Genomic DNA, 17,955 nt, shown 5'->3' with positions numbered 1-17,955 from the left:
TTGTGTGGAGTACAGGTACAAAGGCAATGAAATGCTGTTGGCATCTAACCAGAAGTGCATAAGAAACAGCATTATTTAGTGAGAAAGTGTGAATAAGTGAATACGTGTAGGGAGAATGCATATGGTTGGTGGGGTCAATCAATACATTTTGTCAACAACATACATTTTGTCTATAATGTGCAGTAAGTTTACCATGAGGGAATGCGAACAAGCTTCCAAATATAATCAGTAAACCAATAAAATAAGAAAATAATCCTGGAAAACAAAACAAAGCAAAAGAATGTCTTATTATTCTGTTTTGCGGGCCATGGATGTAATGGCAGTGTTTTGCAGATTTAGCTTACATGCCTCGAGGAGGTGGTTCCTGGAGTTTGGAAGAAAAGCAAGCTTTCGTCAAACGAGCTACAAGTCTTTGGATTTGTATTCGCTGCAAAGACCTAGCTTGATCAAACCCGTGGGTACACCACAACATCTCAGCAACCATCATATTTCTCCATCATCTTTCATCAGCAATTTCCTTTCACTTTCCCCCGGCCAAAACACAGACACCAAAGGGCTATACTGCCCCCAGTGGTTGGAAGTATAACTGCATGTGAGTCAAGCAGAGACAAATCTAAAAGTATTTTTGCAACGCAACACTATATTTTCCTTTTTACTCTGTTCACTTAGGTACACCGAATACACGATCTGTCTTTGAACTATTTTCATAATTATACTGCACAAATAGAATGAACCTACAATAGCACTTAGTGCTTTTTTTGGCTGACATGATAAAGGTGAAGTCATGGAAACACTGATTAATCTAACGTTATAGTTTATCATGCTACATCAGAGTAATATTGTTAATTAGTCTAGAAAAATAAACTGTGTAAGAACACTTACTCTTTTAATGCCCATTTGGAAAGGTTAGATGTATTTGAATTTATCCTGCAATTAAAATTGTTTTATAAACATGATTGTGAAGTACAAGTACATAATTCATAGACCATATTGTAGAATGCGTCTGATAAAGGATTTAATACAGATGTAAAGCACCATGATAATACTAATGTGTGGCCTGTCACTGTTCAGTTATACTCTTTTAAATCACACAGACACAAACACATAAACACACCCACACAACCCCTCTCACCCATTCATTATACACACTCATGGCCAGGATTACGTATCTACAAATCTACATACACACATATACAACACCACCCCCAATAACACTCTGCACCAGACTGTGTGTGCATTTTATATGTTTGTATTTGATGTGCAGGTGTGTGTATGTGTGTGTGTGTGTGTGTGTGTGTGTATGTGTGTGTGTACTGTATGTGTGTGTGTGTTTGTCTGTTTTTTATGTGGCTATCTGTGTGATTCTGGCTCTGTGTGTGTGTATGTGTGTGCGTAGGTGAGTGTGTGTTTGTCTGTATTTTACGTGCCTATTTGTCTGATTCAGATTCTGTGTCCTTCTGTCTGTCTACGGAAGTCTATGTGTGTATGTGGTGTATAATTAATACAGAGAGAGAGAAGGTAATTAAACACCGGTTGAATGTAGCTAGGCAGGTCCATCATCGTTTTAGATGCCACCCCCCACCATAGAGGGTCATGCAGTGATCTCATGATGCTGTTCTTAGACCTCTTTGGCACATATGGATAGCCTGATGTCTGGGCGCATGTAGTGACTGCTCGGATCTTCCTGTATTTCTGTAACACTGGAGACAGCCTTTCCTCTTTGCCCTGTACGGATGCCAGTTCCTGAAATTCTTTGTAATTGTCTGGTTAAGATATCACAGCTGCCACCACTGCAGGGCCATTATTCAGCCGTGGCTCCATAAAACAGTGCATGAAAACGAGGGAAAACAATCTGCAGTTCTTCGGCTGTTGCATGTGGACTTTATTTGGAGAACCTCCAGGAGGAAAAAAAAAAGAAAGAAAAGGAAGAAAGAAAAGAAACAAAAAAAATGCAATGCCACTCTCTGATCAGCTCAGAACGGATTGGATTTAATTAAACCTCTCCTCATCGTACAATCCGTCACTGACTACGTTCATTTACCAGCATGTGTTCCATGATTAAAGAACTCCCTGTGCCCTTCGTTCCCGACTACACACACACACACACACACACACACACACACACACACACACACACACATACACATACACAAACACACACACACACACACACACACACACACACACAACACTACACAACTGCCCTGGCTTGGCTTGGTTCTGAGGGAATTCTCCAGCAGTGAGGCAAATCCCCGCATCACGTCAAGTTCCGGTTGTGCTCGGCCGACATGTACAGATCGCCGGTGCCGCTAATGTATCTCTGCCCGCCGCGCTGTGGCAGTCTCAGCCGTAATAATTAAAGACACGCCGCATCTCGGCCCCTCATTAATCATGGCTTATATGGACTTTGAAGCCGTAATGAAAAACAGCCAGACCAAAGGCCGGAGCGCTGGTTTATTGTGTCTGTACAAATTGTGGTAAGTGCAAGCTGGTATGCCCCATTTCTGACCAACCCCCCCCCCCCCCCCCCAACACACGCACTTTGCACATACATAAACACACACACACACACACACACTCACAGGAAACGAGCATGATAAGACTTTTTATGTTTCTGTGTGGGGAAGAGAGCGGTCGAGGGGAGCATTGACGTTTAAAGCATGTTTTATGTTAATGCAAACCATTAAAAGCTTGCAGTCAGAGCTGTGCTGTGCTGTGCTGTGTGGGATGCGTTAATGACAGGACACAGTGTTGCAGGCTTATCCAACATGAAGTAACTCTGGGCCCAGCTTTAGTTTGTTGATGTAATATAGACTAATATAGAGCTTATTCATTAGAGATCCACAGGTGATGGATGATGGAAGTAATACGCAGCTACACAAATACTAGTTTTTGGTGAGCGGCCAGTGCTGTAGAAACTCACAATTATTACGTTCAACCTGGGGATTCTCTGCGATTAAGAAGCATATATTACTGGACAGGGCTGTTGAATATTAAAGGCTCAGCCCCGTCGCTGTGGAATTAAGTGCTGCAGTCTTTGAGTGGCCCGATGTTTTATCCTCCCATTACTGCTTTCTTACTGTCAGAGACCGAAGCGGTGCTTCACACACACAACGACTCTGCCAGTATTCAAAGTGACTTAAATCTGGCACACACACCTGAATGAATGCAACAAAAGGCATGCGAGGCCAATCAGGAGGACAGGGCTGAGAGAGAGCTGAAGAGGACCGCACGGCCAGAAATACAGCGTCTTCTCCCGTGCCCATAAAATGTGATCCTGGCTTTTAAGGCAGCCTGCTGAACCCGTGGAAGTGTAGGACACATAGAGCCCACAGAGGGGGGGGGGGGGGTGAAGGCTTTTATTTTGGCATGTTGATGATAAATAAGTACAGCACACATCCTTGCTCACAGGTGCTTGGGGGGGAGGGGGTGGGTGAGGCGGGATGGTTCCCCTCACAGCTCTGTGAAGCCCAACACAAAGGACCAAAGCTTGGGAGGGCCAGCCTTTGGAGTTACTACCAGCCAGACGCTATGAACATAGTCTACATTTAGATATTTACTAGGCAGCTGTTCATGCTGCTATAGTTGTTTTGTCCACATTTCTAGGTAAGGGGGCATACTCCTCAGGACCATAATTATTACAGATAATAATCTGCCCCCCGCACACCCCAATTATATGTATGTAGGGACTCAGAGGCCCAGGGCCATGTAGGGTGGGGACCCATCCAATGCTGGGGGGCCACTGTGACCACTTGGCTCTGGCTTGGCAGAGGACATAGGCCTGCTTTCACTCGAAGACTGTAAGCCTCACAGCCAAAGACAACTGTGTTAACCTCTACAAAGGCCAGCGGGCCAGAAGCAGCCAAACTGAGCGATGTGGTGAAAAATACACACAAAAAAACAGACCTCTCTCCTCTGCGTTTGGCACGAGCCTGAGAATACACAAGAGATGAAGGAGGTCTTTTTTTCTTCATTTCCCTCATTTCAAACACGTATGGAAAAGGCATAAGTCCCTCGGCCAGCGCCGCAACAGCAGCGCGCCAAACCCGAGAGCGAGCGCCATCGTTGCAACAATTTGCTGGTGGTTTGCCATGGCACCATTTCTTCACGAAGGGCTCGCCGTTTTATAGAGTGCTTCTGACAGGAGACAACGGTCAGATGAAAGTTTAAGTGCTGCGCAATTCTTTTTCTCTCTCTCTCTCTCTCTCCCGCTCCCCTTTTTTTCTCTTTCTTCCTTAAATAAACAAGGAAAAGGCTGCCATCATGCGCTGGAAAAATGCGGGTGTTTATTTGAAGGCTAACTACTGTTTCAGGAATCTGTGGTTTGTCAGCATGCCTCGCAGGTGAGCTCACCCTCCACCACCACACATGTCAGGATGGAGGCCAGAGGGAGACCAGCACCCTCTCACTCCTCTCTCCCTCTTTTCATTCTCTCTCTCTCACTCCCTCTCTCTCCTTCCTTCTCTCTTCTTCCTTCTCTCTCCATCCCTCTCTTTCCCCTTCTTTCTCCCCCCCTTCCTCCCTCAGCTGGCTTGCACAATATTTTGCTGGTAGTCAAAACAAAATTAGATGGGTTTGTTATCGTAAAAATTAGCTCAGGAATGACGTGCTCGTGTTTTCTTCTGGACTCAGAAGAGATCCAGGTCAGCGTGGTGAGCTGGTAAGGTCATGTGTTTGTCCATGAACTCACTGTTGTCGTCAATTCACTCTTTGGTTAGTTTAATTTGTTGGGCCATTCAGAGGTTATAAAGTCATGACAGTTCACACATTCAACACTGTAGAATACCTCTATTTTGGAGCCGTACATTAATATACAGTTATGATACTGACTGAAGAAGAACAAATAAATAAGAACTAAAATGTATTTCCTTTACATAGAATAAACCAATCAAACTATAAATCCATGCAAAACTTCTGTCACATTTATAGAATGAGTGTTGAGCAACTAAATCTGACTTATCTCTCTGGGAAGGTGACTGAAACTTCTGACTATAAATGTTGACTTTAAACAATGCCGCCACCTAGTGTTCACTAGTGGAATCACCTGTCCAGTGTTTTGCAATGGTTGGGAATAACCACCAATGCACTAGATGTTGAGATCATGGGATCTAAAATCTATCTGCCTATAACCCAGAAGCACAGAAATGTATTGAAGCACATATTTAAAGTGAAACTAAGTGATATAGTATTTGTGTTAGTCTTAATTGGTCACAGAAGCTCAGTTATATTAAAATCCATGTGAAATGTAACTAATATGAATAATGCCGAAGTCCTTCAGCCCCGTCATAAACAGTCATATCAGTCACATACTCCAGAAGAAAAATGCCTTCACTAGTCTGAGTAGCTTAGTGAGTATGCTTAAAAAGTTCAAATGCAGGGAAAATGTTTGTAATATAAATAATTGCACATTCCTTCAACCAAATAACAGTCACAGTGACTTAAAGTACTTAGAAAAACATCAAAGCCTATCAGATCTGTAGAAAGAGTCCCATTCGTGATGACGTGTCTGACCCCGCCTCCTGTCCCTCCATCCCATCCACTTGGTCATTGAGCTGCACTTCTATCGCTTTCCGCGGGTGGCAGAACCTATAGTAGAGACACAGTAGGCCCAGTCCTATGCACAGGCCCGTCACGATGGCCGTGGTGCCATACTCATACCTCAGGACGTCTGGTTTAAACACGTACAGGAGGAGGGGAGCGGAGAGGTTTACCAAGACGTAGAACAAGTAGTACACCATCATGGACACTCTTGTGTTCTGTCCTTTGACGTTGAAGAAGGTGAAGACCAGGATGACCCCGACGATGGTGCGATACATCACCTCAAGAGCTGTGGTGGTGCAAAAGTCCGTGCGGAGAACAAAAGCCCAAGCCGTGCCCAATAACCACACCAGGGCCATGAAGAACATGCTGAGGGGACTCAACGCGAGGAGGAGACTGAAGCTGAAGACCCGAGTGCTGATGGTGAACAGCTTGTAGAGTAGGTAAACTACAGTGGGCAGACCAGATTGCATCTCCTTTAGGTCTGTGAGAGACCTTCTGAGGCAGCGCTGGTAGTCCACCAAGGCCCAGGCAACGTTGAGGAAGGACGCAACCATGGTGATATCTGCACAAATAACACACAATCACACACACATAGACACAATCACATATTTTTTTTTTTGTGTTGGACCATTTAGAGTTCATGCTGTGCTAGGCATAGACTCAGTGCAAGGCATATTAGTGATAGGCTCAAACACCCCCACACAAACTCCAGTGATGTAGAAGTATGTCCTTGTTTGTAGTTACTGGTGACTTCAATAAATTACTTTATATGTAGTGAGAAGGATTGCATAAATGTAAATGAATCCAATTGAACACAACTTTTTCTTATTTGTTGGTCTTTACTTCCGGTACAATGCTGATTGATATAATGTTACACTGCTGATTCAAGCCCTTGTGAGGCCCGGTGGTATTTAAACAGAAGTGTGTTCCTTACACTGCAGGGCCGAGGAGTGTCTGTGTTTAAACAGAAGTGTGTTCCTTACAGTGCAGGGCTGAGGAGTGTCTGTGTTTAAACAGAAGTGTGTTCCTTACACTGCAGGGCTGAGGCGTGTCCGTGGCCCAGGAGGAGGATGTAGAGCTGCAGCAGGAGCTGTGGCACACTCTCCAAGAAGGCCTCGAACAGACGGAGCATGCTCAGATCCGTGGCCAGGTGAAACAGCATGAGGTGGCTCCCCTCGTCATTGTTGACGACCACTTGGAAGCTTTTCTTCAGCAGTTTGAAATACCTTCAGGTGACAGGACAGACCCAGACACTCTCATGCACTGCACAGGTGATTTGAGGTAGATTTAAGGTCAGTCTGTGACTCTAATCCAATACACCTTTAGTGAAATTTTCAGTTTTGGGGTGTGTATGTGCTCAAAAATTCTGGTGTTCATACACAGTCCTGGCTTTGTTAATGGGAAACAGAAAGTAGCTCGGACAGACAAACAATGCTAGCCAATCAACAATTCTTCTGGCGCAGGGAAGGAAGGGGTATCATTTAAATATCTGTTGAAATCAAATATCAATAACCTTTCACCCGAATTGTAGCCTGAAGGCTACCTTTAACAGATATCCTTTCAGTCCACTGTAGCTCAGAGGGCAAAGAAATGAGTAGTGTGGTAGTTTTGGACCTCATGATCACCAGCACAAGCTGTGTGTGTGTTTATTCACTGATACAACATTTTATCTGGTTGAACTTTCCTGACCTGAGGTTGAGCTTCTAGTATGTCACCACGTCAACCAGAGCATTTTTCACATGCTTTGCCTTTTACACTTCCTCTGAGTCATACCTAACCAGCATGTGTTAACACATGCACACATACACATACACACACACACACAGAGACACGTGTGTTACGCAATAGCATTTCCAGTATGCCTTGCAGGCAAAATGGATTGAATTTGTTTTAACTGAAACTGAAACACTGAAACTTTAACAAACCTGAATAACACAGTCCCTTGACTAGTCCGAGTCTAGTCCTAGTCCGAGTCCTAGTCTGAGATATTCTGAGATGTTCTGAGGTACTGTACCTGGTGAAGATTCCCATCTGCATGATGTGAAGCCCGGTGATGAGTTCCCAGGACTCCTCTGTGTCATTCTTGTCATCGTTAAACCACCTGTAGCTGAATGTCTGTGTGCATACGGATGCACACAGCACAAACAGGAACGTCAGTGTGCCCCAGACGATGTGTCCATCTCGCAGATACTTGGCTCCCAGGAAAAAATCAGTGCCAATGTCTCCTATGTACAGGACCAGTCCGATCACTGTAAGAGCCCATCGCTTTTTAGTGAACCGACTCTCCGCACCCATCCTCCCATTCAATGCCTCAGTGTCTTGGACGTTTGGATCCAAAACTGCTGTGTCTACTAGGATCAGAGACACCATGCTCATAGTGTAGATAGATTCATGCCTGCTGCTGAAAACATGAATGTATTATATTATATTATATTATATTATAAATGCATTATAAACACAATATAGTCAGAAACACCTTTCTCAGTATTTTTAGGTCAAGGTCTTCTTTTGCATTAGATGTAAGTCATTATAGTTTCAATACTACATTTTGCATATTTTATTACACACAGTTGCAAACACAGTCCTTCTTTAAACACCATATAATTAGCAAACACATACAAAGTACAGAGCTCAGAATATTTAACCTGTTCACAGTAACCTCTGGGTTGGCGCCATCAGATAAAACGCAATAAACCATAGCAAAATTCTGACATCTGACACACTTATATAACACCCTGATAAGGAAGAACCTACAGTTTACACTCTCCAGGATACGTCTGATAAAACATATGCATATAAAAAGGACTTGAATGCATATGGAATGTATGGATATGAAGTATGACATATGAAAGAACCATAGCTGTGAAGTTATTCAACCTCAGTATTGCTTCATCTAACTTCTGTTGTACTTTTCTTTAAGTTTTCTCAGACATGAAGCAAAGCCACTGTGTGATCTGTTGATATTTCAACAATCTACAGCTCACTGTATCACAATAACCCTGCTTAAAAGAACATTTTGTTCTGAACTGAGCTGAAGTGTACTTACCACTTTATAAAGTGTAATCTCTCACATTATTCACCACTTCACTTCTCCTGTGTCAGAATGTGTGTTTCCATCAACTGTAGGTGAAATAACATGTTTGAGAAGCTCCTACAAGCAAGGAAATGTAGGAAGAAGTGGACTCCAGTTGTTCATTCCCAGTCCTAGAGAGAGAATTAGAGAAGAAGGGTTGAGTCTCTTCTCAGAAGTAACCTGCAGCTGAAGCCACTCCCTAGGTGACTCTACCCACATGACATAATCAAATGCAGCTTTTGGCTGACAGCGGCAATAAAAAGCTATTGATCCATGCACCTGAAGAGGCGTCTGCTATACGATCTATGTGCAGCAATAGTTTAAATACTTATTGCGTACTTAATATGTCCTTATTCACACTGCTGATGTAGATTCATATTCTGACTGACTATTCAAACTATGGCCTGTACTTCCGCACCGGTAAACTAGCCCTACATGTGACAGTGCCAGGGAATTCTGTCTCGTGCCGTAAGCACACATGGGAGGGGTGGTATGATTCTTCGTGAGCACTAGGCGGAAACCCTCTTATGGCATGTTGTCTGGCTTGTTAGTCATCGAATGGATTCAAAGGAATTCCCACCGGCTGTGTTCAGTTATTAAGCGACATATGTTGTTAGATAATTATATCTTGTGAAAACACAGGGTGTGTTCAGGTTGGGGGGTTTAACTCAACATCATTGCACAAGCCCAACAATCCAGTTCTAAACTCAGGCTCTGTTCTCTTGGATCGACCTTTTTAATTAGCCACTCGAGCTCAAAGCCACAGAGCTGGATGCAGAGCCACCATGTCCCACTCTTCTTTCTCATTCCGGTTAGGAAAAAGAGCAGTATTTCATGTGTACACCTACTTGATATGGATCTACTGTAGGTTTACTCAATACAATTATTAATGATAGAAATCATTCTTAATGTTTTATTCCACAAGAGAGGAACTACTCTCTATATCTATCTCTATATTCTTCGCAGGTCTTTTGTATTGTTGGCCATTGTCAGTAAGAAATAAGTCACTACAAAGTCATTATAAAACTCTGGAATCACAGTTCAAAGGTTATCTGTCTCCCTATTTTATGTGCGCCCCTTATTTCCTTCAAGAGTTACAAAAAATATCTTAACCTACTCTAAATACTTTATATCAGTGTGCTGTTTATGCCCTAGGAGTGAGAAGCAGCGGCTGATTTGCTACGTCCTAGAACAACAAGCGGCCTGGAGTATTCAATCATTTCCGTAACTGTTGTCTCCTTACATGGTCTTTACTGGAGACAATTAAACACTTTTACTTCCCAGTAAATCACAGATTGGTTTAATGTAGGACAAGAAGCATGTTTGTCATATTTTAAGTGCCAGGCTTGAGCTCTAGATATGTATTAGTTTAACTAGTTGCAGTTACATTTCAAGCCTTTCAATTTAGTTCCCAATAAACATATTTCATCTACACAAAGTAGGAAGAAAGTTGGTAAATACTCTTTCACATAGGAACCCATCCGGTCTTTCAGGGCAGGACACTCGTCACGGAGCCAAGCATCATCAACCACAGCCTTTGGTCAGCAGTCACAGCGTGACAGTCATCACAGCCATAATGAGTCTGGTTATTCATACAGTGTGGGAAACTGTTTGTAAATAATGAAATAAGTGTCAATGCATGAATAAGTTCCTCAGTCTCTTCACGGAGTGAGGGAGGAAATCTACTTTAACCAGCAGACTGTTGACGTTTAACAGTGATCTGGATTTCTGCACAGGTGAACTGATATTATGTTATTATGAACAGTTATCTTGTACAGTGTGTTTGTGTGTTTTGTCTAATTACTATAGTCAAACAGGAAGTGGGATCTCCGTTGTGGCATGCTGCTTGGCCTGCTGGGGTAGAATAGGGTCCAAAGGGAGAGAACTTAGTTCTTAGTTCTTAGATCTTAGTTAGTTCTTCGTGTGTGAACACATGATCTCTTCCCCTCGTTCTGTGTGTGTGAACACATGATCTCTTCCTCTCGTTCTGTGTGTGTGAACACATGATCTCTTCCTCTTGTTCTGTGTGTGTGAACACATGATCTCTTCCTCTCTTTCATCTCCTTCACCTGTCTTTTGTTCCTTCCTTCCCTTTTTCCTTTTGAGCTCTTTATCGATTTGGACTGAGTTTTTGTCATGAGGGTGCAATTTGCATAGGTCCATAAATAAAGCAAAGTGATTTTTAATCAATGAAATCAGTGCAGTGTTTGAAAATTGATTGCCATAGCTATACAAATTAGTGCTGTCAATCAATGAAATAGAAGAAACCAATTCAAAATGATTCTTATAATAATGATGTAAAATCACAGAATGAATGTAGAATCAACACAAATTAAGTATATTTATATTCAAATACTATTGTTTAATAGTATCTTTTGAACTTTGAACACAAGATTTCTCCTGTTAACTACAGATTTCCAATAAAACCATCAAGGCCTTGCAATGACTGTAAAACAAATGTCACCTACAGGTTATGATGGTGATTCTTTTCTGAGCTGCTATTGCATTCCCACGGAATAGTTTTGCATACGCTCGCAATACTTTTGTGTTCCTCCTACTGCTTGTGAAAGGGGACACCTATGTGTTGTCTTGCAATTATAGTCCGCAAGTTTGATAGACCCATCAACATAATCAATTTCTTTTGATGTCTGTTGCATTTGATCTCCCACACAAACCCACCATCTGCACACAACTGGGCAGCACTATGGTCACATCACTATGTGATCACCCTAACCCCCATTTGAGGACAAGAAGACTTGCCATTTCTGTTCCTCTTTCTCTTCCTGTTTTATATGGGTGGTTCAGTTTCAGTGAAGATCATATGGACAGGAAACAAATGAAAGGTGTTATTACTGGTCAAGAGTATAACTAGAGATTTCCCAGTAAAATTGCTTGACAACATCATTACACAGTGATTGGGTGAAGTAGTAAGTAGCAAGGAACATGATCAGAGGATTTCTCTTTCTCTCTTGTAAGTTTTTTTTTAATAATATTTGTACAAATAACTAGCCAATTATACATTGATCTTGCTTTTGTTTTTTGAGTAATTCACAAAAGAGCACTGTGTCATGCAAGTTTAATGAGACTGAGAGCTTAGTTTTGGCTAAACAAAAGGTGAAAAACTAAAGGAAGTAAAATACAATATAGTAAAATAAGATAAATGGGATGCACCCTTGCCTTTGGAGGGAGCAGAATGATCATGTGACACCAACTTTTCAGTGTATTTTTGTGTTTCTAGTCGTGGTTTCCACGGCAGCTTTCAGTGTTTTGAAAGATGCCGTGTATCATTGTGCAAATGGTCAAGAAACAACTCAGTCCAGTGATGGGTGAGTGTGATTAAGAGTGACATAATACCATTGTTCTGAGAAATAGGCAATTCCATTGTAATATTCGTTCTATACCTGTACTATCCTGGTTTCTCTTCTTAGCTTTGCAAAATTCTTGGGGTGCGACCTGAAGAATGATTATTTCATCTTCGCAGGTTAAGTACACTCAAGTTGTGCATTTTTCAGTATCAGATGATCATAACTTCCTTGCTTGTACAGAACACATTTAACCTTTTGACTCATTGTGCTGCAGAGGACAACTTAAAGGGCTCCCAACCATTGGGGCCAATGGTGAATTAACTGGTATGTTTAAAATCAATTTTTTCAGTTGCCTTTAATAGTTGGTCCATCATGCGTATATAGTGAAATAATTCATGTGGTGTTTATTTGTAATATTGCATATAAAACTGAAGAAGTATACCTGGGATTTCAAACTAACTCATGAAAAAGACTTGCTCTGAGATTCATAATAAAATAGGCCTATAGCAAATAGTCTCATAACTGTGATACAGATTTCTGAGAAATCTGTTTTAGAGAGTTTTTTTGCACGTCACAAAGGCCACAGTTTCCTGTTCACGGCACAATTATTTTAACAACGGATGTAACTGTTAGTTCCCAGGGCGGTTTTAGCAAATTGGAGGCTCTGGGCAAAGAATAATTTTGAGGCCCCCCCCACCCAATCCACCCCACCAGAGCACCAATCCCCGCCAACCCCACACCCACCCAGACCCACACACACACACACACTTAATGAGCCATGTTATGTGAAACTGGCATTTATTGTGAATAGATGACTTGTAAAAACAGTTGTAAATTATTTGAATTATGAGGTTTTGAGTGCAGTGTAATAGTAGTGTAACCTTTTGATTACTTTATCAAAACAATGGGCCTCATTCTCGAACATTTTCTTAAGTGTCTTCTTAAATATCTTCTTCTCTGTCCGTAGCTGTGCACTGATTCTTAAATTGAACTTGCATTCTCGTGCACCTGAATTTTCATACAGAAACGCCCCGCCATCTCCTTATAAGGGCATGCAACTGAAGAGACGTGTGTGCACAATCCAAAGGCAACAGGAAAGCAACTTCAGACTGATCAAAATCATGTCAAAGCGGAAAGCAAGCACCGGTCGAGTAAACGCATACCTAACTTCACCGGTGTAGAGGTGGAGGTACTATTGCAGAATGTAGATGTGTCCATTCTATTCCACTATGGCTATATCCACGAGATTGAGTTTAGAGCTTATTTATTTATTCACTTACATTTGCAGTGTTGGTGTAGTGCACCACGATGCCTCGTAGAATCATGACTATAAATGTGAAACGTTATTGTTAATGATACAAATATTCTCGTATTTATTTATTATTATTATTATTATTATTATTATAAGTCTTAGTTAAGAACGAATCCCAGATGAGAAACTCTAGTAGCTGTTTGTCTGCTGCTGCTAGCATTAGCTAAACTTGGCTCAACAGCACTTATCAACATTATCAGATTCACTTGAAACATTATCAGAAATGTCTTCCACTTCCACGGACAAATTCGTTGATTGGAAATATTGTGTTACCTTAGGTAATTTCTCCCTGAAATTCCCATCCTCCCTTTTCCTCTTTCTTTTCTCACTGCCACTTAGAAATCGTTTCATGCTTAACTTTGCGACCACACACGCAACCACACGACACATTTTCCGTGACAGAAACGTCACGTGACGTGGAATCATTTGTTCCATGATGGATTTAAGATACATTTCAGGCCGATACATAAAATAAAAGAATCGTGTTTTCAGGATTATTATAAATTGTCCTTCGTTTGCAGTAAGTAAGTAAGTAAGACTTTATTTATATAGCACATTTCGTACAAGAATTGCAGTTCAAAGTGCTTTACATAAAATCAATAAAAGCAAGCAGCAAGAGCAATACATGGAGTTAAATAATGATTAATATCGTATCAGAACCTGATGTTCCGATAGGCTTCTTGAATTACTAAAATCATGATAAAAGGTATAAAAGGAATAAAAGTAATAAAACCCTTCTGAAATAATAAAAATAGTGAAAGTTACAGTTAGTATCAACCCCACAGAAAATTAATAATATTAATAAAATGCTTTGGTAAAAAGATAGGTTTTAAGCTGCTTTTTGAAAGTGTCTAGCGTGACAAGTGATTTATTTTAATTCTTAAAAAAAAAACTATGACGAGGCCCCCCTGGTGGCCGAGGCCCTGGGCAACTGCCTGCCTTGCCCAATGGAACGCACTGCCTCTGGTTAGTTCCAGTGTCCGTGCAGGGGAATGCAGAGCTAATGCAATGATGCCAACAAAGGAGCAGAAAAGAACACCAATGAGAATGCATTTTCTTTGTAAAAATCTCTCACTGCAACACCTTGTGTCTGACAACCCATGCAAGAGAAAACACTGTTGAAGACTGTAATGTCACGACCCTCACTAGGGTATGATGTCTCTTCTTTTTCCTCTTTCTCTCCCTCTGTTTCCCCTTCAGGCAATAGTTTGTCAGGTACAGGGGATGTGGTCCACCTGTTTGATGTGATTAGGCATATCCAATAAAAGTCCCAGAACTCTGTGTTGGTTCAGGTGTACCCTGCGTGTTTAGGAGTCCTACACCAGACTTGAACTGTGCAGCCTCGAACATGGGAGGTGGGCCTACAAGTAAGGAGGCTAAAGCCCATGGGTGCTAGCGTCTATCACTAGCGCATTTCCTAAAGTGTTTGAAAGTGAGGTTTACTCATGCACAGAACGGTACCTGCTGGCTGCTGTTACACTCGCTGTGATGTTGAGATACGCTGTCTGCGTAGTGACGTAAGCACCCACTAGTGGACAAGAGCAGTACAGTTCCGCCTGATGTATGAAGCAGATGCATGCAAGTGATGTCCGTCAGTAAAGCATCCAAATCAATCTAACTGTCTCGTTATTGAACAAACAACAATCGACACACGGAAACATTACAGTGGCGACGAGGATTCAAATGGATATTCGCGTGAAGAATATTTAAAAAGGAAAGGAGAAAAACCGATGCCGAACAGTCAACTCGCAACGTGAGTTTGAAAGCTAAAGGCTAGCCAACCAGTCAATAACGTACAGTGGATGTTAAGAAACTAGCAACGTAAAAATGATGAACTCTGCCATAAGCCATGCTGCTATTCTGCCGTTCGATACGGAGATTGATCCAACTTCAGTCGGAACGAGATGGAGTAAGTGGATCCAACACTTTGAAAACTTTCTAGTTGCAATGAACATTGTGAATGATGGAAGGAAAAGGGCGCTGCTTTTGCACTTAGCTGGGGAACGTGTTCATGACATATACGACACGCTTGCCGGTGAAGATGATGATTTTGAAACAACAAAAACGAAACTGGATGGATACTTCACCCCAAAGAAAAACACTCAATATCTTGTGTACAAGTTTAGAAAAGCCGCACAGGAACAAGGAGAAAATCTGGACACATATCACACGAGGTTACGCATGCTTTCCAGAGACTGTGAGTTTACCGATGTGGACAGTGAGATAAAAGCCCAGCTCATCCAAAGCTGCACTTCCTCGAGACTCCCCCGGAGGGCGCTAAGAGAACCTGAAATGACGCTGGAAACTCTGCTGAATTTTGGGAGAACGCTAGAAATATCAGAGCAGCAGGCAGAGGGCATTGAACAAGGTACATCCACTGCTGTCAACGCAATTGAACACAAATATAAACCACAAATGAATGATCAGAGGGGAAACAAAAATGCAAACAAAGACACAATGCAGAAACTGTGGAGGGAGATATCTTCACAGAGGAAATTGTCCAGCAAAAGGCAAGGACTGCAATGTATGTGGAAAACCAAACCATTTCGCAAAGGTGTGCCGCTCAAACCAAAGAAAATCAGCTCAAGACAGAAAGGTACGTCATGATCATAACAAAGACACCCCATATGGACAACAGAAAAGCACAAGACGTGTAAATCGAGTGACTGCATCAGAGTGTGGTACACAAAGGGACTCATCAAGCAGTGATGATCAGTATGTGTTTTCAGTTAATGGTGAAGCCTGCCCCAAACACCCCAGAACATCTATACTGCTCAATGACGTGCAAGTTGAAGTGTTGATCGACTCTGGAGCAGCAGTTAACATAATCAGTGAAAACATATACAATATGCTCAAGCCACAGCCAGAAATGAAGGTTGCCAATATCAAAATATTTTCATATGGATCCAAACATGCTTTGCCTATTATGGGTGTTTTTGAGTGCTCTGTGAAAGCAAAGGACAGAAACACACAGGCAACTTTCTATGTGCTGAAGGGCAGTGAACACTCTCTTTTGAGCTATGACACAGCTAGCAAGCTTGGCCTAATACAGATTATCAATGCAGTGGACCCCACCATTAGGAGTGTCTCAGACGAGTTGATTGACAGTCATCCTGAACTGTTCACTGGTATAGGCAAGCTCAAAGATTTCCGTGTGAAGCTACACATCAATCCTGAGGTACAGCCAACGTGTCAACCACACAGAAGGGTTCCTTTCCACGTCCGACAGAAGGTCGAAGAAGAACTACGAAAGCTGGAAGAAGACGACATAATTGAACGAGTGACCGGGCCAACACCCTGGGTTTCTCCAATTGTTACCCCGCCGAAGCCTAAGGACCCCGATCAAGTAGGGATCTGTGTTGACATGCGTCAAGCAAATGTGGCAATACAACGTGAACGTCACCTCACGCCCACAATGGACGACGTGATCCATGAGCTAAACGGTGCACGGGTATTTTCAAAATTAGATCTCAACAAAGGCTACCATCAGCTAGAGCTGCATCCGGATAGCGATACATCACAACCTTTACAACTCACCTGGGCCTGAGACGGTATAAAAGACTGAGTTTCGGCATATCATCAGCTGCTGAGGTCTTCCAGAACACCATTTGCCAGGTATTGCACGGCATCCCTGGTGTCAAGAATTTAAGCGATGACAACATTGTGTACGGCTCATCACAAAAAGCCCATGACGATGCCTTGCGAGCAGTCTTTTCCAGACTCAAAGAATGTGGCCTCACATTGAATCGCAACAAGTGCGAGCTTAACAAGCAACGACTGGAATTCTTTGGCTTTATCTTTTCAGCTGATGGCATCTCAGCTGATCCTCGCAAAGTGGCAGCCATACATAAAGCATCAGATCCCAAAGACCCTGCCGAAATCAGAAGCCTTCTCCGTATGGCAAACTATTGCTCCAGATTTATTAAAGACTTCTCCACCATCACTGCACCACTCAGGGAGCTCACCAAGAAAGGAGCACCTTGGAATTGGGGTGCTGAGCATTCAGCTGCACTACAGACACTCAAGGAGCGTCTCACCAGCGACACTACCATGTCCTATTTGACCCGAAAAAGGACACTGAACTCGTTGTGGATGCCAGCCCATGTGGTTTGGGTGCGATTCTTTGTCAAACAGACAAGGGAGAGAAGCATGTCATAGCGTATGCCAGTCGGGCACTGACAGATGTTGAAAGGCGCTACTCACAGACAGAGCGCGAGGCCCTAGCGATCATCTGGAGCTGTGAGCACTTCCACCTATACCTCTACGGTAATGAGTTTACTCTTGTGACTGACCACAAGCCATTGGAGCTGATATGGAATAACCCAAAGTCAAAGCCATCTGCTCGGATAGAGCAATGGGGACTCCGACTCCAACCATACGACTTCAAGATTGTGTACAGAAAGGGAGCAGACAACCCTGCTGATTACATGTCTCGACATCCAATACCAATTCAGACATCCGGGAGCACAAGAGCCTCCAAGATTGCAGAAGAATATGTCAACTTCATATCACTGCTGGCTACACCGAAGGCAATGATTCTTGACCACATCAAAGCAGAGACACTGAAAGACGGCACTCTGCAACAGGTCAGTGCACACATTAAGAACAATTCGTGGCACACCATTACTGACAATGCACCGCAAGCTGCTACACTTCAGCAGTACAAACATGTCAGAAATGAACTCACACTGTCAGCAAGTGAGGACTTAATACTCAGAGGCTGT

The 17,955-nt window shown here is 42.5% G+C and overlaps 1 protein-coding gene and 1 long non-coding RNA gene across 2 annotated transcripts; one reads left to right on the top strand and one right to left on the bottom strand.

Moving 5' to 3' along the window:
* Positions 1–4,702: 4,702 nt before the first annotated feature.
* xkr9 (XK, Kell blood group complex subunit-related family, member 9) lies at positions 4,703–8,810 on the bottom strand. Its single transcript, XM_031584327.1, has 4 exons — positions 8,588–8,810; positions 7,556–7,942; positions 6,574–6,767; positions 4,703–6,103 (listed from the first exon to the last, which is right to left on the bottom strand). Exons 2-4 carry the CDS (start codon positions 7,915–7,917, stop codon positions 5,469–5,471), a joined length of 1,191 nt encoding a protein of 396 aa, XP_031440187.1. The 5' UTR covers positions 7,918–7,942; positions 8,588–8,810; the 3' UTR covers positions 4,703–5,468.
* Positions 8,811–10,661: 1,851 nt separating this feature from the next.
* On the top strand, positions 10,662–13,087 carry LOC116224354. The gene is made up of 4 exons (XR_006152912.1): positions 10,662–11,585; positions 11,853–11,940; positions 12,043–12,243; positions 12,944–13,087. It is a non-coding gene; the product is annotated as an uncharacterized LOC116224354 (long non-coding RNA).
* The last annotated feature ends 4,868 nt before the right edge of the window (positions 13,088–17,955 follow it).

The sequence above is a fragment of the Clupea harengus genome, chromosome 17, assembly GCF_900700415.2.
Source record: "Clupea harengus chromosome 17, Ch_v2.0.2, whole genome shotgun sequence".
Taxonomy (NCBI): Eukaryota; Metazoa; Chordata; class Actinopteri; order Clupeiformes; family Clupeidae; genus Clupea; species Clupea harengus.
Note: the sequence above shows the minus strand (reverse complement) of the source record. Positions and strands in the feature narration are given on the sequence as shown.

Coding starts and splice junctions, on each gene's coding strand:
- xkr9 (XM_031584327.1), bottom strand. CDS start 7,917: ATGAGCATGGTGTCTCTGATCCTAGTAGACACAGCAGTTTTGGATCCA. Junction 6,768..7,555: donor CAGATGGGAATCTTCACCAG/GTACAGTACCTC, acceptor TGTCACCTGAAG/GTATTTCAAACTGCTGAAGA. Junction 6,104..6,573: donor ACACGCCTCAGCCCTGCAGT/GTAAGGAACACA, acceptor TTATTTGTGCAG/ATATCACCATGGTTGCGTCC.